Genomic DNA, 23,461 nt, shown 5'->3' on the forward strand with positions numbered 1-23,461 from the left:
CGGACGGACGGACGGCAGGGCGATCCCACCCCTTCTGTGGCACGGCTCGGAAGGCAGCGAGCTCTGCAGGGGGACCGCAAAGCACCAACGGATGGACGAGAGAAAGAGCACTTCGTGTTCTGCCTGCATTCGGATGGGGGGAGGCACCCCCTGCCCCCAGGCAAGAGCAGGCAGGGGGGGGGAGTTAGCAAGCAGCACTGAAGGCTGAGGGAGAGACCGGCTCCTGCCCCAGAGAGAGAAAATGCTTGCACAGCCACGGTTTGGGGTCCAGGGAGACTCTCAGGGTGGGACAGTGGGTGCCGCTTCTAGGCGCTGGTCTGCAGGACTCAGAATGGTGCAAGAAGAGACGCTCGTCGGGCACATCCTCATGGTGCTCCAGGGCTGCTGGGGAGGGGGTCAGCGTGCCGCCCACAGGCCTTCCGGCTCCCTTCTTCCGCCATCATTCTGCCTACTTGCGAGGGTCTGGGAGAGGCTCCGGAGTGGCCACGAAGCAGGGCATCCAGGAGGTCCCGTGAGAAGAGGCAGCTGGACGCAGGGATGCCACAGCCCCCAGGGACCCAAAGCAGTCCTAAGGGTCAGGCCTCTTTGCGGGGCTGGGCGGAGTTAACCACGGCCAGGCGATGAGTCAGCTTCTGGGGCCTTCAGCGGAGGAGGTGGGGGAGCCCGAACCTGAAAGAAGGAAAGGCAGAGGGGGTGATGTGGGCAGACCTGAGAAGCAGCTCTGGCACAAGGTTGGTAGGGCAGGACTGGCAAAGACAGACCAGGAAGCTCTTTCTGTCCTCTGCTGGCAGAGACAAAATGACCATTCAAAAACAGTTTTTCTGCCTCTCCTTTTTTCCGGGGGGGATGGACAAATGGAAGGAAAGGTCGAGGAGCCCCCAGAGAGGAAAGGGTTCTGCCTGCCCAGCCTTGCTCTGCTCAAGGCCAAGCTAAACATGATGGGGAACTCGTGATGGCCATGATGACAAATTGCCGTTTGACAGCGCCATGAGGATCCAATCCTCATTGGGGCTGCAGCACAAGGCTCTCTCCTGCCACGGGCCATGGCTGCTTTGACATCTGGAAAGATACTGGGGGGGGGACTCTGTGCCACACACTGCCACGAGGACACCATCACGTTTAGTTTTGCCTGGGGGTATGCAGTCTGCACACTGCTGCTCTGGGGAGAAAACAAAAGATTTAAGAACTAGAGAGAAAGCCCATTGCAACCAGGAATGCAATGGGTGCTAGTACACAGGGGACACCGGGAGGTGCAGATCTCTCTCTGTGTCTCTTTCTCTCCCTCTCCCTTTGTTTCTCTCGGTGTGCCTTGCAGCAGGAGGCATAGCAGGTAATCAGGGCTGGTTTGTAGGAGGGAAGCAGCACTGGTGTACAGTTTGGGCAGCTCCATCTCTCTGTCCCTCCATCGAAGGAGGGGCGGCTCTCTCTGTGTGTCTCTCTCTGTGACCGCAGGAGCCATAGCAGGTAATGAGGGCTCATTCTTAGGAGGGAAGCAGGGCTGGTCAGCAGCGTGGGACAGCTCCCACTGTGTCTCTCTCTGCCTCCCTCGCAGCATGCGTGATATGAGGGAATAAGGGCTCGTGGTCGGTCTAGCAAGGCTCTATGTGTCTCTCTCTGTCTCTGGCATGTCTGAGAGGAACGTGGCTAGCATCCAGGAGCTGTAGGGGCAGGGCCTATCAGGGTGCAGCCAGCAACTCTATTCCAACCCTATTCCTACTCAGACAGACAGACACGTTCCATCCCTAGGCTGTTTCACAAATATATAGAGGAACCATGGATAAGGATGACTGTTTAGTGCAGGAGTGGGCAAACTGTGGCCCTCCAATGGAAATTGTAGTCCATGAAATCTGGAGGGCCACAGTTTGCCCACCCGTGGTGTAGTGACTGGTCCGGCCCTCAGTAGCGCATTTTCTCCAGCAGTGGGGAAAAGAATAAAAAAATGAAGCTCTACACCTTCCATTTGAGAGAGAGGGGAGATGGTGAGGGGTCACAGTGTCGGGGGATGACTGCAGTGCTCTGCACAAATGGAAGATTGAGCAGAATGTGGTTTAGGTGCCCCCCCTCCCCCAGAAACTACGGCCGGGCAAATAGAAGTGGGTGGCACATTCCCACAGCAGGGCAACGCTTCTGATGCCACAGTCGTGCAACCATGCATTTTCAAAATGGGAGCATACTTTCTCTAGGAGCCCTCTCTGCTGTCTGGGACCAGGCAGATAGAAAGGATGGCAGACTAAATGCACTCGGTGTCTATTTTAAGCCAACCTCATTTTTTTTTGTGGGGAGGTAAATAATAGTCCCTGCTCGTTGCCAGGGCACGTGACCACTTACTTCGCCACTGACTCAAAGACATCTCTGTCCAAGTCCTAATTCTAATGACCGTGAAGAGAATGGAAGGAAGCACAGGTACATTTTGTCTCTCTGCAGTCTCAGCTCCTCCCTGGAGTCCCCCCGCCCTTTCCATCCGCATCCCTTGCTTTGTCTCACAGAGAACTGCTCTGGTTTTGCCCTCTTTCTCCAATGCAAGACGGACCCAAGCTCTTTCTGGGCTGCGGCAAAATTTGCACTTTCCCCACCATCACTCATATTTCCATGTCTCGTATATATATCAAGACCAGGCAAGGTTGACTTGTGCATCAAATCTAGCAGCTGTTCATATTGTTTTGGGTCCAAAATGCCCATAGGCACATTATCTTCTCTGGCTGCTGGTTTAAATTCCAGCAATGGTTTTAGATTTTTGGAAAAAGAGAAATCCTTCGGACTCATTTTGACTGACTGGAGCAGAGATGACCACCTAACGAATTCTGGGGTGTGTCCGTGTGAATGCAAACATGCTCTCTCCCACACACGAATACGCAGACACACTTTCTTAAGTACAGCAAGGGAAACTAGCTATGAAAGATGGTAAGAAAGTTTTTAGGCTACGGTTGAGGTGGGAGGGGGAATCTAGGACTGGGAGTCATCCTACGCAAGCTGTATGGGGAAAGAACTTACTGGGCGAAGACGAGGTGCATTTGGGTCAATGGGGCTGTGTCCACTGGATGTGCTTCCGCACCAGCCACCTAAAAGGCACCCCCCCAAAAAAAACACATAAGTCCAGCAGTGCCAGAGCCCTCCTTCCAATGACCTGCAGAGCCCCTCTCCCACCTGTTCAGTTAACTCAGGGGTAGTCAATCTGTGGCCCTCCAGATGTCCATGGACTACAATTCCCATGAGCGTTTCCTGGCAGGGGCTCATGGCAATTGTAGTCCATGGACATCCGGAGGGCCGCAGTTTGACTACCCCTGGGGCATTGCATTCCTGGCCCCACCCCCATGTCTGGAAGGAGAGATAAGGCTTGTAGAAGGTTCCAGGGGCAGAAGGGATACTCCACAGTTTGACTACCCCTGAGTTAAATAGTTGACCCTCATCCAACAGCTCAAGTATTCGCTGCCCTTAAGAGGTGTGTAATTTAGTGAGGAGTCTGTCTGGCTGCCGGGCAAGAGATGTTCAGAGATGGTTTACCTTTGCCTACCTCTGCATCATGACCCTGGAAGTCCTTGGAGGTTGCCCTTCCAAGTGCTAGCCAAGCCTGTCCCTGCTTACCACCTGAGATCTATGGGGATCAGGCTTCCCTGGGCTCTCTCAGGGCTTGTTGTTGTTGTTAGTTGTGAAGTCGTGTCCGACCCATCGCGACCCCATGGACAATGATCCTCCAGGCCTTCCTGTCCTCTACCATTCCCCGGAGTCCATTTAAGCTTGCACTGACTGCTTCAGGGACTCCATCCAGCCACCTCGTTCTCTGTCGTCCCCTTCTTCTTTTGCCCTCAATCGCTCCCAGCATTAGGCTCTTCTCCAGGGAGTCCTTCCTTCTCATGAGGTGGCCAAAGTACTTGAGTTTCATCTTCAGGATCTGGCCTTCTAAGGAGCAGGCAGGGCTGATCTCCTCTAGGACTGACCGGTTTGTTCGCCTTGCAGTCCAAGGGACTCGCAAGGGTCTTCTCCAGCACCAGAGTTCAAAAGCCTCAATTCTTTGACGCTCAGCCTTCCTTATGGTCCAACATTCGCAGCCATACACTCCAACTGGGAAGACCATAGCCTTGACTAGAGGCATAGTCTTGACTCTCAAGGCTGTGAATAAGTTAAAATACATGTCCATGGCCTCCAATTTCAACCTCACTAAGCACCATCCCTTGAGCCATGCAAGGGATTTGCAACCCAGCTGCTGTCCACTTGAGCATAGCCTACCTGTTCCAGAGACCATCTTTTGAGGAATTTAGAGGGTTGACTCACCACCCAGCAGGGCCTCGGCAGGAGATGCTGCCGTTGGGTCAAGGACTGGAGGGGAGCCAGCTGGAGGCGAGGGTGAAGGCAAGTCCTGGAACAGAAAGACAGGCCTCTCAGAGCTGATGAAGGGAACTTCTGCAGTTAGGAGGGATCTGAATGGCTGTTCTTCCAAGGATTGCTCTGCAGGGACAAATCCTTATTCACCTGGGTCAAACAGTCAGGAAGCGCTAACCACAGGAAGCCGACTGGGGGAACTCTTTTCTCTACCGGGCCTCAGAGGTGGTGGCCTCTCCAGAAGTGTTATCTTTTAGGAGAACATTCCTTGGGTTTGGTGTGCCTAGGTGCTCTCTTGCTATCTTGCAAAGGCGACATTCTCTCTTCAGTCCTTTCACTCTAAAATTATGCCTGAAAGACCGTTTCCGCACTGGAGGCTCTGCGCTGGGCAGCAGGCTGGAGTTCAAGCTGAGGGAGGTTGTCCCACCTCTTCCTGCTCCCTCACAGGGGAGCATTTGGCCTGGTGCACTTGGTCTGCCCTAAATTTGTGCTCCCTCATGGGGGCCGGGGCAGCGAAGCTGCCAGTGCTGGAATGGTCGCAGTGTTACTTTTATGAGGCCCTCAAGAATTCTGGTTTGACAAAGGGCGTAGAGTTATCAAAACAGAACTACGGTAAAAACACAGAGAGCTAAAGAGCAATAATATGGTACTTGTTCTGAGGGAATCTTTGGCTATAAAGATCTCTGGGGAAAGTTGTGATGGGCCACCATTGATAAAAGGCTCACGTAGTGACTTCCTGCAGACCTCAAAGCTTGGGTCGGCTGCGGCTATGACATTGTCTGGACGAAGCCGTTCAACCATAATGAAAGGGCGAAACAGGGCTGCCTTTTTGCCCCATTTTTGGTCTGCCAATATTCAGACGTAGCTGACCTGCGGCTCTCCAAATGTCCATGGACTACAATGACCATGAGCCCCTGCCAGCGTGTTGGCAGGGGCTCATGGTCATTGTAGTCCATGGGCATTTGGAGAGCCACAGTTTGGCCACCCCTGATATATACGAATGATCTTTCAACTTTCTTTAATGAACTTTGGTGTTCACCCTCTTTGGCCGATTGTGATATCCCAGTTCTGTTTTACGCGGATGATACTGCTCCGCGCTCTCGGATGAGATCTGGGCTGCAAAGATCACTAAACGTTTTCCCTGAGCATCGCACTAAGGAAGGCTAAAGTACCGGAAAATGCTACCGGCAGAAGAGCCCTCGCGCGGCAGCCCCCCCCCCCCCCAAGGATGGGGGGAGGGTCCTCTGGACCAGCACAAGAGGCAAATCAGGGGTGTATAATCAGAGGAAACCAGGTGAAAATTGTCTCCCAATTTAGTCTCCACCCAAACCATGGACTTCTCTTCCGCTTGGAACGGAGGAGAGCTGGAAGGAACGCCAGAGTTCTGCTTGGAACAGGAGGACAGCCAGAGTTCCGCTCCACTTTAGAGGTGCTCTGGCAGGGGTAGTCAAACTGCGGCCCTCCAGATGTCCATGGACTACAATTCCCATGAGCCCCTGCCAGCGAATGCTGGCAGGGGCTCATGGGAATTGTAGTCCATGGACTTCTGGAGGGCTGCAGTTTGACTACCCCTGGGGCATTGAATTCCTGGCCCCACCCCCATGTCTGGGAGGAGAGATAAGGCTTGTAGAAGGTTCCAGGGGCAAAAGAGACACTCCACAGTGGAGAGGGGACATTAATGGCCCCTGAGGTTAACCAGATGCTGGGTGCCTGCCACTGGGCTCTCCCAGCAACCTAGAACAACTGAAATTTGTCAGGGGAGAAAAAGCAACAGGATCCTCTTGGGGCTCACCTGTTCAGCTCCTCTGGGAACGCCCATGAATTCGTGCACCACCAAGGAGGGGAAGACGCCGACTCTCCCGTTGAAGTCCCCTTTCCAGAAGCCATCGTCGATCGTTCCCTCCTCCCGGGGCAGCACTCGAATGATGGCTCCCTCTGGGAAGCTGAGCTCCTCGGGGCTCTGTCCCTCGTAGTCATAGAGGGCCCGGACCAGCCAGGCTGCAAGGAGAGGTGCCAAAGCTGGAGTTACAGCGTAGGGATGCCTGGGACCAACCTGCAGGCACAGCTCCTCCCAGGGGCAGACTCTGACCACAAGGAAGGGACAGGGCTGAAGAAGGACTGGTCCTGCATTAGGCTCATCCTGCAATGAGCTGGACTAGAGAGTCTGTATAGCCCCTTCCAACTCTGATCCTATGGTGAAGAGGTGGCTTTTTTAATACCCTGTTTTATACTACCCGAAGGAGCCCCAAAGTGGCTTACTCTTCCTCTCCCCGCAACAGTCAGCCTGTGAGGTAGGTAGGGCTGAGAGAGCTCTAAGAGAACTGCTCTGTAAAAACAACTCTGAGAACTGGGACTGAAGAATAATTACAGTGTTCAAAAATATTTTATACAGAGAAATTCCCAACCCCACACAAACACAACTCCAGCAATAGAAAATTCAAGTTATATAGTTCACAGAAAAGGGCTTCTCTTCAAATAAAAGTGCAGATCAAAACTTACGCCTCAATAGTATGAATATCCTTTGGATGTGAGGCATTTTGGCTTTCTGGTTTGGGGACACACAGGACAAAGAAATATTCCAGTGAGGGGGCTCCTGGTCCTTTGGTTCAGCTGACCCAAAAGGAATAATGGAAGAGAGCTCCATGAGAACTGCTCTGTGAGAACAGCTCTAAGAGAACTGGGACTAGCTCAAGGTCAACGCAGCTAGCTGCATGTGGAGAAGGAGAGTGGAATCAAACCAGAGATTACAGTATGCCGCTCTTAATGCTACACCATGATGGACAAGAAGACAAACCCCTGGGATTAGTTCTTGCAGTCTTCACCGGCATATAATACTTCTATCCTGCCTCCAAGACGCACCTCCAGGCTCCAGTATGAGGTCTGTCAGCTCCTTTTCCCTCTCTGAAGAGCTTTCCTGGTTGCCCCCATCTGGGACGACACAGGTCCTGCTCACGGAATCCAGGAAGAGGAGGTATTTCTCGGGGACGTAGCCAACCTGTCCTGCCTGGTTGCGTGCCTGAAAGCAAGCGGGAGAAGCAGCATCAAGGAAGGCCTTCTGTTGCCTTGTTAAGGGCAGCTGCCCAAACAGTGGGCACCTCTCAGAAAGGACATCACCAGAGCTGATAAAAGTACAGAAGAGGTCCAATGAAGCTGATGGGCAGTAGATTCAGCGCCCACCAAAGGAAATACCTCTTTACACAGTGAGTGATTCAAATGTGGAATTTGCTACTAGAGATTGTAGTGAGGGCCACAGGTAAAAGAGGGTTAGACAGATTAGGGAGGATAGGCCTATCAGTGGCTACTAGCCACAGTGACTGAGGGGAACCTCCACATTCAGAGGCACTACGCTTCTGGATCCCAGAGCCAGGAAGCAACACCAGGAGAAGAAGGCCTGCCCTGTTGGTGGCCCTCCAGAGGAACTGGTTGGCCACTATGTGAGTCAGGAGGCTGGACTAGATGGACCACTGGTCTGATCCAGCAGTGCTCTTCTTATATTCTCAACAGTCTGACTGCAAGGAGCCAACTGACACCCAAAGTTCCTGTAGTATGTGTTCTCCCTGGCCCAGACTATAAGCAGGGGTCCAATCCTCGCATTATCATGAGTGCTACTGCCAAAGATGGGACCAAACCTCTGCCATGAGCCTCGTAGATCTCAACGTGAGCCATCTAGCTCATGTCAGTACAGAACCTGGCTTTCCAGCCTGTCTTCTGAAGTCCCGCGGCAGAGGGGAAGTTGGCCCCACTTCCTTGCACTAACCTTGACCCATTCCTCCACGTCGCCATCTTCTATGACCTCCAGCTCCTCCCCCTGGATGATGGTCAGCTCATCAGACTGGCAGGCCTGTCGGGCAAGAAGACACAGTGCACAGCCACGTCACAAGGTCAGCAACGCCTCCACAAGCGGCCCAGAACAGCTCCTGCTGGTGGCCAGTGCGAGAGGGCAGCTGGACCGCAAAATCACCAGGGACTAGGAGCTCACAGAAAGGATCTGGGGTCCTGACCTTCCCAAGCACAAAGCAGAACGTGACATTTCAGGGTCTCCAAGAATGGGGTGCAAGCGGGGTGCTTGGGGGAAGGCTGGGTCAGGAGGCAGTGTACGACCCCCAAGATGGGTGGGGAAGCCGCTGCCTCTGATGGTTGACTCCACTTCCTGCCTCTTTTGGAATGACGGCACTTGCTGACCATGCCTGAGCAGCCACAAAAATCCCGAACCCTCCTTCAGCCTCTGAAAAGCACCCAGAGACTGCCTCAAGGCTCCAGAACCATCAGCTGCCCTGCAAGAAGCCGTTCCGGTCCAGGAGAAGAGAGGAGCCCTTACCTGGTACGGGAAGAACACTCTGCAAGCTGAAGGGTAGGCGCGAGTCATGCCGGGGCTCGGCCGGGTGTCCTCAAACAGTTCCGTGCTGTCGTCGTAGTCTTCAAACTCGGCTGGGTCGAATTCCTCTGCCTGGAGAAAAGTCCCAAGTCATTCCTGGGAAAGGTGCTCTCTGGGGGGTGAAGTGGCAGGGCAGGCAGACGTCAAGGTCAGCTGCTGCCCCAAAAGGCAGCCCCGGGTCTGCTGGGGCACGAGAGAGCAGAAATGGCAGACCCTGGATAAAGATTCCCCCCACGGAGTCTTGTATCTCTGAAGCGGGACTGGTGTCTTCCAAGCAGATCCCCCCTGTTTGGGCTCAGAGAAAGCAGGCAGGTCCAAGCCTTCTTAGCAGCATGTGTGTTCAGGAGATGCCTGTACTCCATCAATGGTCTCACCGCTTCCTGTGAGCAACAATGTGACCTTTGGGTGTGAGCACCAAGATTTCCAAACAAGGCACAGACCCTTAAAAGCCCCTGCACAGAAAGACCCCTTTTGGATGGACTGCCATCCATGTGGGAGCTGCTCTTCTGTCAGCTAATCCCAAACAGCTGTATCCAAATGACAACTTCCCACGCTCCGGGTGTGGTTCTGAGATCTCTGAGACAAATCTCCTACTACTTGGGAACACTTTGTTTGCTTTTAGATCTTATAGCTCATGTTCTGTGCATAATAAACACTCAAAGGGGAGGGGGAATCTCTTAATTGGGCCTCAATTAACAAGGAGTTCCAAGCAGGACCAGCCATGAGCAATTTTATCTAGGAAGTGCTTAGAGAACTGGCCACAGTCAGCAGCCCTGACATTCACTATTTCTTCTCTTGTGTGAGGAGAAGGGGAGAAGAAGTGTAAGCCATTCTGGGACTCCTTCAGCTTCAAGGAGTTCCAAGCGGAATCGGTTATGAGCAATTTTATCTGCGAATGAAACTTCAGTCAAACATGGTTGCCTGGATCTAAGTTCATTCCAAGATACTGATCCAATAAAACCCATGCAGACATATCCTTTAAAAAGCATGTTCTCCCTTTCTGAAGGGAGCCAGCTTTTGCACAATACAACCAAACTGCACTTAAAGGGTTAAACGTTCTTTTCCTTCCTGCAACAGCCCCAAGACAAGCTGAGGCTGCACAGATATGCAGTTTGCATTCTGTGAATGAAATGTGTGATCTTCATATCATCTGTTTGAGCCTCCCCCTCACCCTTTCACAGTGGACCTGAGGGGGTCAGAGTGTCAGGATGGAGACTGTTCTTCTGATCTCTGTAAACCCAGAAAAAAAAACAAAGGGCAGAAGGATGTTAATGCTGTCTGATGGCCAGTGGGGTTTGAAATGCCATGTGAATGGGAGAAAACCTCAGAGAGCCAAGGGTGATCAAATGGTGGCTCTCCAGATGCCCATGGACTCCAGTTCCCATGAGCCCCTGCCAGCAAGCTCATGCAAGGTGACCAGATTGTCCCACTTTTGGAGGGACATCTGGGGGTACCAGGCAAATTGTACTTACGTTGCAATTTAAAATATATATATTACCATACTATGTTTGCGTTCTATGAAACTTTTTGTTGCTCCATATAGACCAAATTTTTAATCAAGACCCCCCCCCCCCCGCCCCAGTCAATGGTGTCCCGCTTTGCCAGTGTTAAAAATCTGGTCACCTTACTCATGAGAACTGTAGTCCGAGGACACCTGGAGAGGCACAGTTTGCACTGAGGAGAGACCAAAGCAGTCTGAATCCCGCAGCTTCCACTGGATCGGAAGGGGGGAGTTTCCCGTGTGTTTCCCTTCTGTCTCTGTGGGGTGACATCTCTTACCGTCGGAGTGGAGCCCCTCTCAGACCTGCGCGCTTCGCTCAGCCGCCGCTCTTGCTCGATCTCCTCCAGGGCCTGACCCATGGCGCTGGCCAGCCAGGGGTCCACGTCCAAGCCTGCCTGTCGCAGCAGCAGCAGCCGAGCCTCCGCCTTCACCTTGCTGATCTGAAACAGCGGAGAAGAGCCTGGGAGGTCGCCTGCAGCAAGCCCTTCCTCATACAGCTGGCACCCTTACAAGCGCCAGGGGCCACGGGGACAGCAGCAAGGGAGAAGAGAAGGGAGTGGTGTTTGGATCACCCGCACGACACCCACAATCCCCCTGTGCTGTGGGAGCAGGGTCACAACAGCCCTGCCACAATAGACAAGGGCATCCTACACAATGTCCACAAAGGGAAAGGCCGCCCTTTTCTCGCTTGCTGGCTCGCGGCGGTTCACAGAAACAAAAAAATACAACCAAATCTGGCCCATTCTCCACCAACTGCAATGGTTGCCAGTTGAATTCCGGATCAAACTAAAGGTTCTGGTAATTACCTTCAAGGCCATACGCGGTCAGGGCCCAGTGTACCTGAGGGACCGCCTCCCTGCCTATGCCCTTAAAAGAGCTCTGCGCTCCACCGCCACCAACTGGCTAATGGTCCCTGGCCCTAAAGAAGTCCGCCTGGTCTCGACCAGGGCCAGAGCATTCTCTGTCCTGGCCCCCACCTGGTGGAATGAGCTCCCGGAGGAGATCAGGGCCCTGACAGAGCTTAAACAGTTCCGCAGGGCCTGCAAAAAGGAGCTCTTCCACCAGGCATTTGGTTGAGACCAGAAGTAATCAACAACGATTGAAGGGCCCCTGCTCCCCCCCTGCCCCCCCTCAGAATTCCACCAATGCTTTGGACCTGTTTGTATTCTTGCACTGTTGTACTGTTTATATTGTTTATACTGTTATATTGTTATATGGTTACAACTATTAGTATTATTATTGTAAGCTATTCACTTGTTTATAGACTGCTTTATGTATTGTTCTTTGTTCCTATGTAAACCACCCTGAGCCTTCAGGGAGGGCGGTATATAAATAAAATAAAATAAAATAAAATAAAATAAAATAAAATAAAATAAAATAAAATAAAATAAAATAAAATAAAATAAAATAAAATAAAATAAAATAAAATAAAATAAAATAAAATAAAATAAAATAAAATAAAATAAAATAAAATAAAATAAAATAAAATAAAATAGCTCCTTAAAAACAATCCCCTTTTGGAGGGTTTCCTAGATGGATTGGGACAGCACTGAATGAGAAGGACCCTGCCAAGACTTGTGCAATCCCACTAATCTTAGTTTCAGATTTCAGTTGCCAACTTGGAACGGAAGAATGCCACAACTGCTGCAACTGTGCATGATTGTCTGTATCAGTTTCATCTTGCAAACCTGGTTTTATTCCTGTTACCCCAATGAAGGCTCTGTATTTGTATTTGACAATGATCATGCTCAAAAGATATTCACAGAAGCGTAACGCAGCTTACCATGTCCTTCATGACCTCTGCTCTTCATCATCTCGCCCCAGAAGAGCAGATAGGGGACTGGGTAGTAACTGGTCACATCATTCTTCTCTAGGGATGTTTTTTTTTCAAGTTGTGGATGAACGTCAGACCAGCAAAAATGCAAGCGGACTCACCTCTGCCTTCCGGATGTTTTCCTTCACGTCTTCCATCCTTTTCTCCAGGCTGGACACCTCCGCCTCGTTGACCTGCCGCCTTCTGGCCTCCATTCGCTGCAGAATCTACAACCCCACAGACATCCCCAAGGTGGATTCAGCCACCCAGGCTGCACACTTTGATCGAGTGATCAATTGACTGATGGAGGGCATTTTCCTTCCTGCTCTTACTAAACAGCTTACTAAACAACAACAGCCCTAATACCAATTAAAGAAAAAAACAGGAAAGGCTCATGCCAATAGGGTCACAGTTTGTGCTTTCAATGCTCAGTGGTTCTGGCTCAAACTCACAGCTTTTTAACTGACTAGCAACGTTGTCTTTCCCCTCAAGTTCTCTGGTGAGCTTTGAAACTGGGAGCTCTTTTATCTGTTTTGGTGAAAGTGTCCTTGGACGGAACACATGAAGCTGCCTTCTCCTGACTCCAACCTTGGTCCATCAAGGTCAGTATTGTCCACTCAGAATGGCAGCGGCTCTCCCAGGTCTCAGGCAGAGGTCTTCCTCATCACCATCTGCCTGTTCCTCTTCATTGGGGATGGCAGGGATTGACCCTGGGACCTTCTGCATGTCAGGCAGAAGCTCCACCACTGAGCCACAGCCCCTTTCCAAAACCAAGCCGGAATAACAGTAGCAGCCACCTCTGTTTCCATGCCCAGACTTGGGGAAGGTTCCCAGCGTTCTGCTGCAGCCCTGTACTACAAGGGGGCCTGTGCAGTAGCTGACAGGTGGGATGGGCTCTGTGTCTCCGTGTGTCTGGATTGACCACAGCCACCCTGCTGGGAAAAGGCTCTGCCCTGGAGTGTGAAGGTATCTCCGCTAAGAAGCCTCCATGGAAAAGCACTCACACTCAAATTGCAGGCACAGACTCCTCTATGGAAAGTGCTCCTGGCAATACCAGGCCTGCCTGGGTGCTCACCTGCTCACTGACCGTCTGGATCTTATAATCTTTGGCTGCTCGGCTGGCCCAGCGACGGGCTTCCTTTTCCAGCCCACTGTCATCCAGGAGAGAAATCTGGGAAGAGAAGCACAAGAGGGGTGACGCAGCCCACCTGGATCAAGCCAGCTAGAGATGAGTTGTAATTCCAGGAGATCTTCACACCCCGCCTGGGACAGGTCTACAACTTCACTGCTGCCCATCTTCTGAGAAAGAGCAGCCTCCCTCTCTGTGTCGGGCCTTGTACGCCCTCTCTCAAGGCTCTGCCTCCTCAATGGGGACTAGCCTCAGTTTTTCTCTCCAACTCTACCAGGCCCAGGCCCAAACTTGGGGGGTTATCTGGGACATATAGACCCACAGGGAAGATTTGCAGCTAGGCCCCAGGGAAAGGATTTTTAGGTCTGCCAGCAGCCAGGGGTGGGGAGAGACACCAGAAACAGGTGACATCATTTTCAGGTACATATGCAGGAGTGATGTCATGGTGTTGCATAGTTAATTCTAGTCCACTAATGTCTTAGAGACAATCTTATCGGAGTACAAGCTTTTGAGAATCAAAGCTCCATTTATCAGATGTTAACTCTAGGGTGTTACAAGACATTCTAGGAATTCCTCAAAGCTCCATGGTTCATACCATAGAGATCTGGAGAATTCCTAGAGTGTTGTGTGACACGGTGACCCCCTCTACCCACATTTTTCTCCTCCTGCTCCATGGAGGCCGTAGGAGGCACCCTGATTTCCTTTGGGGCTGTTCCAAGGCTTGCAGGCTGCTCCACTAGTCACCCTTGAGCCTAAGAAATGGAACGGTGTGCATAACCAGTAGCACAGGGACCCAGATTCACAACAGGGATAGATATGCTACACAGACATCTCAAAAGATTAATGACTCCCCCTTCCCCACTCCCTCCAACCCGACTGAGGCAGCTCCATCACTGCCCTTCCCTTACCACCTGGTCTGTTTCTTCTGGCTGGAAGGGCTGGGCGGCCATCGCTGAGAAGGCCACGTTATCCTGCAGGAAGAGGAGGAGATTCTGCTCCCGGCACACCTGGAAGAACAGCCAGGAGAAGAAGGCCAATGAGAAGAAATTGTCCAAACAGAGTCAGAGAGACACAGCCCAAAGGAAAAGATGCATTGGTGTGCCAATGGCCTGCCCACACTGGATGATGCTCCAGGGAGAGAGAGAGGGAGAGAGGGAGAGGGAGTGAGAGAGATGCCAAATGCCAAGGCTTGGCAGCTCCAGGGGCATCTCTCTCTCTCTCTCTCTCTCTCTCTCTCTCTCTCTCTCTCCACAGGTCCCGAAGAGTGCTCTAAAGTCAAGCCCATGGCTTGTTACACTGCCTGATCCTACACATCAGAGGTCCCTAACCTTTCTGGGCTTGTGGACACATTTGGGATTCTAATACAGCATGGTGGGTGCCGGAACAAAATGGCTGCCACAAATGGCGGCTGCAGGAGGTGGAGCCAGCCACAAAATACTGCAGGAGGTGGAGCCATGTCACGGCTTGACTTCAGTAGCACCGATCAGATCCTTGTGTTGTAGTGGCAGCTGCCATCAAAGAAACTGCCCAGCCAATCAACTGCCCAATGGCCAATCAGAAGCTTTGATTGGCAAAAGCCATATTTGGCCCTGCCCACTTCCTAGAAACACTTGACGGGTGCCAGAAAAGGCACTGACAGACGCCATGGTGCCCACAGGTACAGTGTTGGAGACCCCAGCTGTGGCCCATGTTAGAATAAGGTGACCAGATTGTCCCACTTTTGGAGGGACATCTGGGGGCACCTGGCCAATTGTACTTATGTTGAAATTAAAAAATATATATTACAATACTATTTTTGTGTTCTATGTGTTCTATGAAACTTTTTGTTGCTCCATACAGACCAAATTTTTAATCAAGAACCCCCACCCCCGGTTAATGGTGTCCCGCTTTACCAATGTTAAAATCTGGTCACAGTTAGAAGTTTCTTATAGCTGTGGCTTACAGTGTGCATGTAAGTGGGGAATGCAGCATGTTACTTTCCCCACTGCACATGCACTTAAATAGTGTATCCTGTGCTTAGTTAAATACCGGGGATTGGATGCTGCACAAACGGAAGCATCGTGGTCAGCAAATGCAAACCCTCTGCAGGAACTCTCTGCAGCAGATTCAGATGAGTAGCCGTGTAGGTGCACAATAAAATCAGAGTCCAGTAGCACCTTTAAGACCAACAAAGATTTATTCAAGGCGTGAGCTTTCGAGTGCAAGCACTCGAAAGCTCACGCCTTGAATAAATCTTTGCTGGTCTTAAAGGTGCTACTGGACTCTGATTTCTTTGCAGCAGAATTCCGCCTGGCATGCACACTGCCTTGGAATTAAATGCCATCGAAATGAATGAGATCTATTCCCGAGTTAATGCACACAAAATTACAAAGCTGACATTTGGGCTTTTTGATAAGTATTTCCCCCTGGAGAGTGAAGCTGCCGTTCCTGAATGCACCGCTATCAGATAGCATGCTGAACAGAAATTGAGTCACCAAATGGAATGTTAAAAGCGATCGATTTTCCATGCTCCTTCGATACTGTCTCTGCTTGGCATTTACAGGACGGAGGGCTTGTGGCTGACAGCCCTCTGTCCCCGCATCACACTCAAGGTCAATTGTGCTCAACTTCCCCACAGAACTCTTTGCTAGCTTGAGGGGACGGACTCAGACTGCTGTGTGGGGCTGCCAGTGGGCTTCTAGCTGGCAGGAAGGAAATCCACAAGCAGCAATAGCAGAATGCCTTTTCTGAGAACTAGCAAGGAGTTGACTAAGCCATGAGCAAACATCTGACTAGAAGATTTCAGATTAGATTGAGGGTTACTGGAGGCAGTGAAGATGGAAAAAAAGACCAATCTCTCTTGGGAAATCCAGAAATCAGCATCCACTTTGATCTTCCTCGGACCTGGTAGACAGAAGGCTTTTTGTTAAGCAATAAAAGGTGGCTGGCAGATTTAGGTTGCAATCCTAAATGCCACTTTGTGGGGAATAGCTAAATAACAGCGAGCTTACTTCTCAGTCGAGCAAACCTGCTTAGGATTGCTCCCCTCATTACAAAGAAAGCTCTCATGTTCTACTCATGTTGTTGTATCTGAAGAATTGTGCATGCACACGAAAGCTCATATCTGGAATGAAACTTGATTGGTCTTCAAGTTGCCCCTGGACTCCAACTGTGTTCTGCTGCTTCAGACCGTCAGGCCCGCTCACCTGAATCTATGTGGTGCTAAAGGCATGCTGGAACAAGGAAGCCAGGGTTGTTCTCCTTTAGGAAACGATCTATGCCAGGAGTCATTTAGAGCAGGGGTAGTCAACCTGTGGTCCTCCAGATGTTCATGGACTACAATTCCCATGAGCCCCTGCCAGCAAACGCTGGCAGGGGCTCATGGGAATTGTAGTCCATGAACATCTGGAGGACCACAGGTTGACTACCTCTGATTTAGAGGTGCCTCCTGCACTCCTTGGCACATACAGCTCCCTGGCAAAGCTTAGGGCAGAAGTAAAGGCAACGGCTATCACCTTTAATTGAGCAAAGCTGGTGATCCATTAGAGATGGCGCACTGGGTGAACAGAACCCCACCAGGGTGCTGTCACCTACCTTTCCAGACAAGCTGCAGCAGGCTGTAGAAACAGCTGAATGCATGTTTCTATACCTTCATAGGAACAGATGCCATGACCAGTTTTCTCTGACCCAGTAACTCATGGGGCTGCCTGAACCCTTGACCTGCCCCAGCCAGATGAGTCACTGTCAGAGTGTGGGGGGAACTGGTGTCTCTGTGCCCCCAAGGAAATGAAGAGTCATCCTCTCCCCTCCCCATGACTCTCAGAGTGCCACAGATGCCCCCCTGAACAGAAACAGCAGGTTCTTAACACTGCTGCTGCAAGTTATTTATGTATCCAGAATATTTCTTGAATCCTGCTCCAGGCAGTTTCCAATGAACAACTGCAGTATCTTTTTTTAAAGCCATAAACGCCCCTAAGCCATTAGGCATAAACAGCATAAAGCGATCCATAAAACAGAAGCAGATCCATTTTAAAATGGTGATCACATCACCCCCTAATTAAAAGCCTGAGCAAGTAGATGTGCTTTAGCCTGGCATCTAAGGAATGTCAGCAGGTTCCATGTTCCAGAGGTGAGGTGCCACCATCAAACAAGCCCTGTCTCCTGCCGCCATGTGCAAGCTGCATAGCAAGGGACGAGGCAGGCCCTTCAGTTTGTGCAGGCCGGGACAAAGCAGCTCAAGGAAAGAGACTTTTCTTTGCATGAACCTCACAGAAAATCACCCTGGAACTGAGAAGCATCGGGGTTAACAACCAAATTCCAGCAACTGAATTTCAGCTCCGAGGAGAAACCAAGGAAGAGTATTTCCGGGGACTCTTACCTGAGCAGATGCATTTGCGATGCCCTGGAAGAGGTCCCGTGTGCCTTGGCAGACCTCCAGCTCTGTCTTGCTGAGCAGCGTGAACTGATCACGCAGTCGCTCGTAGAGGTCTCCGTCCAGTGTCTGCAAAACAGAGAGTGGGGACCGGCTGAGGCTTGGCGGGGAGAGGGTGGCAGAGGGGCACTCCCTGGAAGAGTCTCCACCAGGACTGACAACTCTTAGGGGATTTCTGCACTCTTTAAATGTAGTGTCATGCAGGTCAAATGCAAGCTGAATATTTTGGCCCCTTCACATGAAGTCACCCACATCCCGCGTCTGGCCTGCTAACTGCTCACTACGTCCTCCATTTTAAAGCGCTTCTCTGGGAATCCCCAAAAATGGATTCACCACCCTAAAAAGCGCAAGCGACTGGAGAGCCACCAGCAGAAGGAAGGTACGGAAGCTCAAACATGCTAGAGTCATCTGCAGCATCCCGCCCTCCCACCTGCCTCCCGCCTCCCTCATTTCCGGGGACGAGAATTACTTTTTGAAAAATGGCGAACTTCCTGGAGCAACAAATAGGCAGACACGCATGTAGGCAATGCCAGAAATAAAGAATATTTAATTCAACAAAGCATGCCTTTCAAAAGTTTTCTCCCTCCCCCCCCCCCAAATCAAGAACAATGTTAATTTATTCATTTATCAAAAGACTTGGCCACTTCAGCTTCAGCACCCATGGAAGTCAATGACGTCATAGGCTATAATGGGAATGTTGGCGTGCCCGCCTTTCCTGGGGCCTGGGGGTTGAGGTACAGCCTTCAAACTTTTAGGGTAGCTCCAGGAGGCTCTTCCCTGAATCCCCACCAAATTTCAAAATGATTGGTCCAAGGGGTTCATGTCCAGGGGCTCCCGAGGAGGTTGCCCCCATCCCTCCATTATATCCAATGGAGAGTCATCCACAGGGAGCTAGACCAAGCAGGAAATGTGTCCCTGCAGGGGGGAGTTCCACCGAATACTAGGATGTTTCATGACAAGCAGCCTCCTATGATGTATGCAGTTATTTCCTCATGGGCCCTCCCCTGCAGACATAAATGTGATGCCTCCTGGTCTCTACAGAAGCAGCGCCAGCTCCAAGAGGAGAGGTCAAGTCAGCCTGGTATGCTGGTTAAGAAGGAAGGCTTCTGATCTGGAGAACTGGGTTGGATTCCCCACTCCTCACATGCAGCCAGCTGGGGGACCTTGGCCAGTCACAATTCCCCCAGGGCTCTTTCAGCCCCACCTCTCTCACAGGGTGTCTCTTGTGGGGAGACGAAGGGAGGGCGAATTGTAAGTCCCTTGGAGACACAGGAGGCCTGCTGGGTGCCCTTGGACCAGTCACAGTTCCTTCAGAGCTCTCTCTGCCCCACTTACCTCCCAGAGTGTCTGTTGTGGGGAGAGGAAGGGTAGGTAATTGTAAGCCGCTTTGAGACTCCTTCGGGCAGTGAAAAGGGGGTATAAAACCCAACTCTTCTTAGAACTTGATTTGGAAAAGAGATATTTTGGGGGAAGAAGCAACAGGAGACCCCGCCTCTCAGAGAGTAGAGTTCCCTGTTCCAAGGCCAACGCTGTCTTAACCCCAAGCCCTCCAACAGCCTGGACAGAGAGGCTGGTTGCTGTGTGCAGCATCCTGAAGGGGCTTTCCTACCTGGATGACGGCGGGCAGCTCCCGCTGGTAGTAGTGCTCCAGGTGGGCCTTCACAGCCGCCATCATGAGGGCGTACTCGTTCTGGGCCAGCAGCAGCTGCTGCGAATTCTCGGCCAGCTGCACAGAGAACTGCAAGGAGGGGGGAAGTCAGTGCCGCACGATCGGCATTCCAAGAATCACCCCACAAGAGCAGCCACCCTCCCTGCTGGCTCCATCCTCCGTCAGGACTTTGCCACCTTTCCACCTTTCCGAACTGGTGGGCAGGCTGGCCCTGCTGACCTTGGCGCTGAGCTTCTGCAAGCTGCCCTTGGTGTGAAATATGCCATGATCGCTTTTCCGGAGCCTGCGGGAGGAAGGACGGGCATCAGTTCCCAAGGATGGGAAGCCATGGAAGTCTTCGCGGTGGAAACTCCCTTCAAGCACCCAGGGAAGGTCAGGCTAAGGAGCATGGCAGGGATCCCTTGTGGCTGGGCTCGGGCATTCCTGTCCAGTAGTCCCAGGGAGGGGGCTCACCTGGCCTCCACATCTGCAGCCTTCTCCCGGGCCACCTCATTGGTCCGCTGCAGCTGCACAAAATGCTTCTTGGTTTTGCCGACTTCCTTCACGGACTCCAGCAGTTCCGCCTGCACGATCAGCAACTGCTCGATGCCCTGAGAAGGTCGGGGGCAAAGTGGTGAGCCTCCTGGCGTGCCCCCTGCCAACCCACCTGCTGCCATTGCTAGTGGTCAACACCCCGGAGCAGTTTCCAAGCCTTTGCTACCTGGAGCCCAGCCCAACTCGCCCCACCCTTGCCCAAGCCAAGGTGTAGTACCTTTTTGAGCAGGTGCTCTTTGGACACCCGAGCGGTTTTAGCAGCCTCGGTGCTTACAGTGCGGTAGTTATCGGAGGCAGCGACCCGGGACTGGCCAGAGCAGACGGTCCCATCGATCACTCCTTTCCAGACAGCAAAAATGCTCCTGCAGAAACAGCACAGACATTACTGGCTCCCGCCAGCCCCTGGTTCTGGTCCAGGGGCTCCAAGGACATCCTCCTGAAGGGCCTCGGGGCCTCCCCATGTGCCCTGGCTTGTCTCTCCCTGGTGCAGCCTGCCTGCCTGGCTCTTCTGAGAACTGTGTGGGCTCACCGCCAGTCTCTCATCGACCGCGCTGCCACTCACTTGCTGTTCTATGCACAGTGGAGCCTCTCAGGGAGCTCTTGGGAGCGGTAAACCACTTCCTGCGCTTTCGGCCTTGCCGTCCTCATTGCCCAAGCCCTGATGGGCTCAGCACTTCTGCTTCTTCATTGCATCAGCTGGTCTATCTATGAACCAGCCCTTGCCTGCAGCTTCCACCCTGGGATGGATTCTAGGAAGCCCAGCTTGCAGGCTGCACGAAAAGCAGCACCACAAGGCTGCAGGCGAGGGGCTCCGTCATGCGCCTGCTGCTGCCTGCTCCTCACGCCTTGCTGAACCTCTCTCCATCCATCTCCCGCTTCTGCTGAGCCCCCTCCCACCCTGGGACCCCAGCACCCTTCCCTCCAAGCACTTCCCACACCTTTTCTTCTCCCCCTTATTCCCCCAACTCCCACCTAACAGCACCTCTTGCCCCCAACAGAGAGGGAAAGTATTCTGGAAGGCTCTTTGATCCTACCACCCCCTCCTCAGTTAGGCACACATACCCTCATGCAGATGTGCTGGCACAGAGGAGCATTACAGAATCATAAAATCATAGAATAATAGAGTTGGAAGGGACCTCATGGGTCATCTAGAAAGCTAATGCATCTTCCAGAACTGCCATACTTTTACAAACATTTTTTCTAAAACTGTTGGGAAAGGCAAAGATAAACTCTGTCCTGACTCTGCTGAATTCAAGGGGCTGCATGCTCCCCCTTCCCGCCCCCTCCGTCAGGATGCATTTCTCAAGGGACTCACCCAAACACCCCGCTGCAACTGAGCACACAGCTTAGTGCATGCTCCCTCCCATGCAGCTCTTGCCAGCAGTGGACTCAACAGGGCATTCTGCTCAGACGACCCAGCTGTTCCCTCTACCCAGCTGCAGAGCCGTGGGACCCCAATATGGTAGATCAAATGATTCCAATGTAATCAACAGACTTCCAGGGTGTCTTCAGTTAATTCCTTAATAGGCAGAATTCCAAGGGTAGTCAAACTGCGGCCCTCCAGATGTCCGTGGACTACAATTCCCAGAAGCCCCTGCCAGCATTCGCTGGCAGGGGCTTCTGGGAATTGTAGTCCACGGACATCTGGAGGGCCGCAGTTTGACTACCCCTGTCTTAAACAATCCCAACGCATCTCGTTGTGTAGCTTTATCAAAGGACATCGAATTTCAGATTGTTTTAAACTGGGAACTCTTAACAGAGAATCTGGTATACTTGGTTTTCAACCTGAATCCCATTACAGCCAACCCAAGACGGCTGTGGGAAATTCTATAAACAGCTACTCCTTGTTTAGGGATTTAGATGATTAAAGATATATCCTGAAGATTGAAGACTCCCTGCATGTCTGCTTACTACACTGGATTATTTTGTGGTATCCTATTGGAGTCCCGGGGCCTTACTGCTTGTTCCTTGTCTGGCCTTTCACTGGATCCCACCCCTCCTATTTTATTCTCGCAGCTGAAGGGCAGGGCAATTCCCGCACCTTGGCATCTTCCTCCAGAGGGCAGGAGGGTCTCAAACGTGCACCACCTGCTCCCCCCATGCGCCCTTCCCCTCTTTTGCAGAGAGGCCAGCAGAGGAGCAGGTCAGCCCTGCCCTCCCCAGCCCCAAACCGATCCCCACCTGGGGTCGCCGCTGGTCTCACTCCGGCCCCGGAGCCACTCTCTCTTCAGGAACTGACTCGCCAGTCTCTGGAGCGCCTGGAAGGACACAACCCGACCTGAATCCGAGCTCCTGCACTTGAAACAGCACTTGAAAGTGACAGCCCAGTATTGTAGGTGTTTCAACGGAGAAGTATTAATTAAAAAAAAAAATAGTGGGCATCGTGGTGCCCTTTAAAAAATTGAGAAACGGGATTGGCTGCCTGGCTTGATTGACAGGTGGAAGAGAGTCGCGTGTAAAGCTCGTTGCTCTCTTCCGCCATTTCCAGCAGCGCTTGCGGAGTGTAAGAAGCGTGAAAAGGCGGCAGACGAAAGTGAGAGAGCAAGAAGGCGAGGAATGGCTGGAGGCGCGATAATATTTATTGTTATGCCATTTCACTGGCGTAAAGCTATTTTTTTTGGTATGCGGAAATGCCCAGAGTAACGGTTAACCTTTCTGGAGTAGTCTGACCTGGCTACAGCGAGATCTACTACTCTGGTGACATCCAGCCCATAGGCTGTAGGAACACTCTCTGCCTGGGGTTATGTTGATTATGTTTGGCCTCTAAAGCCACACACCTGTTGAGTTCACCAATGACCAACAAAACCCCTGCGTTGCCGTACGCATACGGACAATGTCAGAATAAGCCACCAGAAGGAATAAAAAGCCCCACAATTGTAAGGCAACAATCCAGCTTGTGTTCTACAAGGATGAAGAATAACCTTGGCATCCTTGCTTGCTATAGCCTTGACACAGTTGGCCACGCTCCACGTTTTGTTCTCATTCTATTACTTGCTTGGCAAGGGAGCAGAACAAGTAATAAGGAAACTAAAGGATTCAAAGGCCGCAATCTTGCAGTCGATTTTCGTTTTCCCTCAAAAGCCAATTTGTTAAGGAAATGGCACAGACACGTTGACACAGACCACACACCGAAATCCGGAGGAACGAAAAAAACGTTGTTTCCTGTCACCAGTTGTTACCAAGACAGGAAACATCAAAAATAGCACAGGTGAGACTGTTATCAGAAAGCCAGCGTGGTGTAGCGGCTAGAACAGGGGTAGTCAAACTGCGGCCCTCCAGATGTCCATGGACTACAATTCCCATTAGCCCCCTGCCAGCATTCGCTGGCAGGGGGCTCTTGGGAATTGTAGTCCATGGACATCTGGAGGGCCGCAGTTTGACTACCCCTGGGCTAGAATGTCGGGTGAAGGCCTGTGAGGTCCAGGTTCGAATCTCCTCTCTGCCATGGGAGTATGCTAAGTGGCCTTGGGACAATCACACTCTCTTGGCCTAGCCTCCCTCACAGGGCTGTTGTGAGTCTAAAGTGAAGAAAGGGAGGACAGTGCAAGCGGCTTTGGGTCCCCGTTGGGGAGAAGAGCAGAGCATCCAGGAAGTCAATCACTAGCAGCTGGGATTTCATGGACTGTTTACACAACCCACCACATCTGCAGGGCACGTTTTGCCGCCAAAGTAAATAAGGTCTCCTTTGTTAGTCAAGTCCAGGGGTAGTCAA

The 23,461-nt window shown here is 51.8% G+C and overlaps 1 protein-coding gene across 4 annotated transcripts in view; it reads right to left on the reverse strand.

Moving 5' to 3' along the window:
• Positions 1–9: 9 nt before the first annotated feature.
• The window catches only part of FCHSD1 (FCH and double SH3 domains 1), a 29,282-nt gene continuing 5,830 nt past the window's right edge, over positions 10–23,461 (reverse strand). For 2 of the 4 annotated variants that reach the window (XM_077310829.1, XM_077310831.1), the window contains 17 exons: positions 21,931–22,007; positions 19,967–20,111; positions 19,669–19,805; positions 19,435–19,498; positions 19,156–19,284; positions 17,493–17,615; positions 14,044–14,142; positions 13,082–13,177; positions 12,129–12,233; positions 10,472–10,633; positions 8,636–8,764; positions 8,075–8,158; positions 7,177–7,333; positions 6,110–6,315; positions 4,270–4,354; positions 2,992–3,059; positions 10–669 (listed from right to left, as the gene is read on the reverse strand). In XM_077310829.1, coding sequence (XP_077166944.1) covers positions 604–669; positions 2,992–3,059; positions 4,270–4,354; positions 6,110–6,315; positions 7,177–7,333; positions 8,075–8,158; positions 8,636–8,764; positions 10,472–10,633; positions 12,129–12,233; positions 13,082–13,177; positions 14,044–14,142; positions 17,493–17,615; positions 19,156–19,284; positions 19,435–19,498; positions 19,669–19,805; positions 19,967–20,111; positions 21,931–22,007 — 1,932 coding nt within the window. In that variant the 3' untranslated portion in view covers positions 10–603. The remainder of the gene's footprint in view (positions 670–2,991; positions 3,060–4,269; positions 4,355–6,109; positions 6,316–7,176; positions 7,334–8,074; positions 8,159–8,635; positions 8,765–10,471; positions 10,634–12,128; positions 12,234–13,081; positions 13,178–14,043; positions 14,143–17,492; positions 17,616–19,155; positions 19,285–19,434; positions 19,499–19,668; positions 19,806–19,966; positions 20,112–21,930; positions 22,008–23,461) is intronic. The other 2 variants (XM_077310830.1, XM_077310832.1) reach the window with 2 other exon arrangements.

The sequence above is a fragment of the Paroedura picta genome, chromosome 14, assembly GCF_049243985.1.
Source record: "Paroedura picta isolate Pp20150507F chromosome 14, Ppicta_v3.0, whole genome shotgun sequence".
In the NCBI taxonomy this organism is placed as follows: domain Eukaryota; kingdom Metazoa; phylum Chordata; class Lepidosauria; order Squamata; family Gekkonidae; genus Paroedura; species Paroedura picta.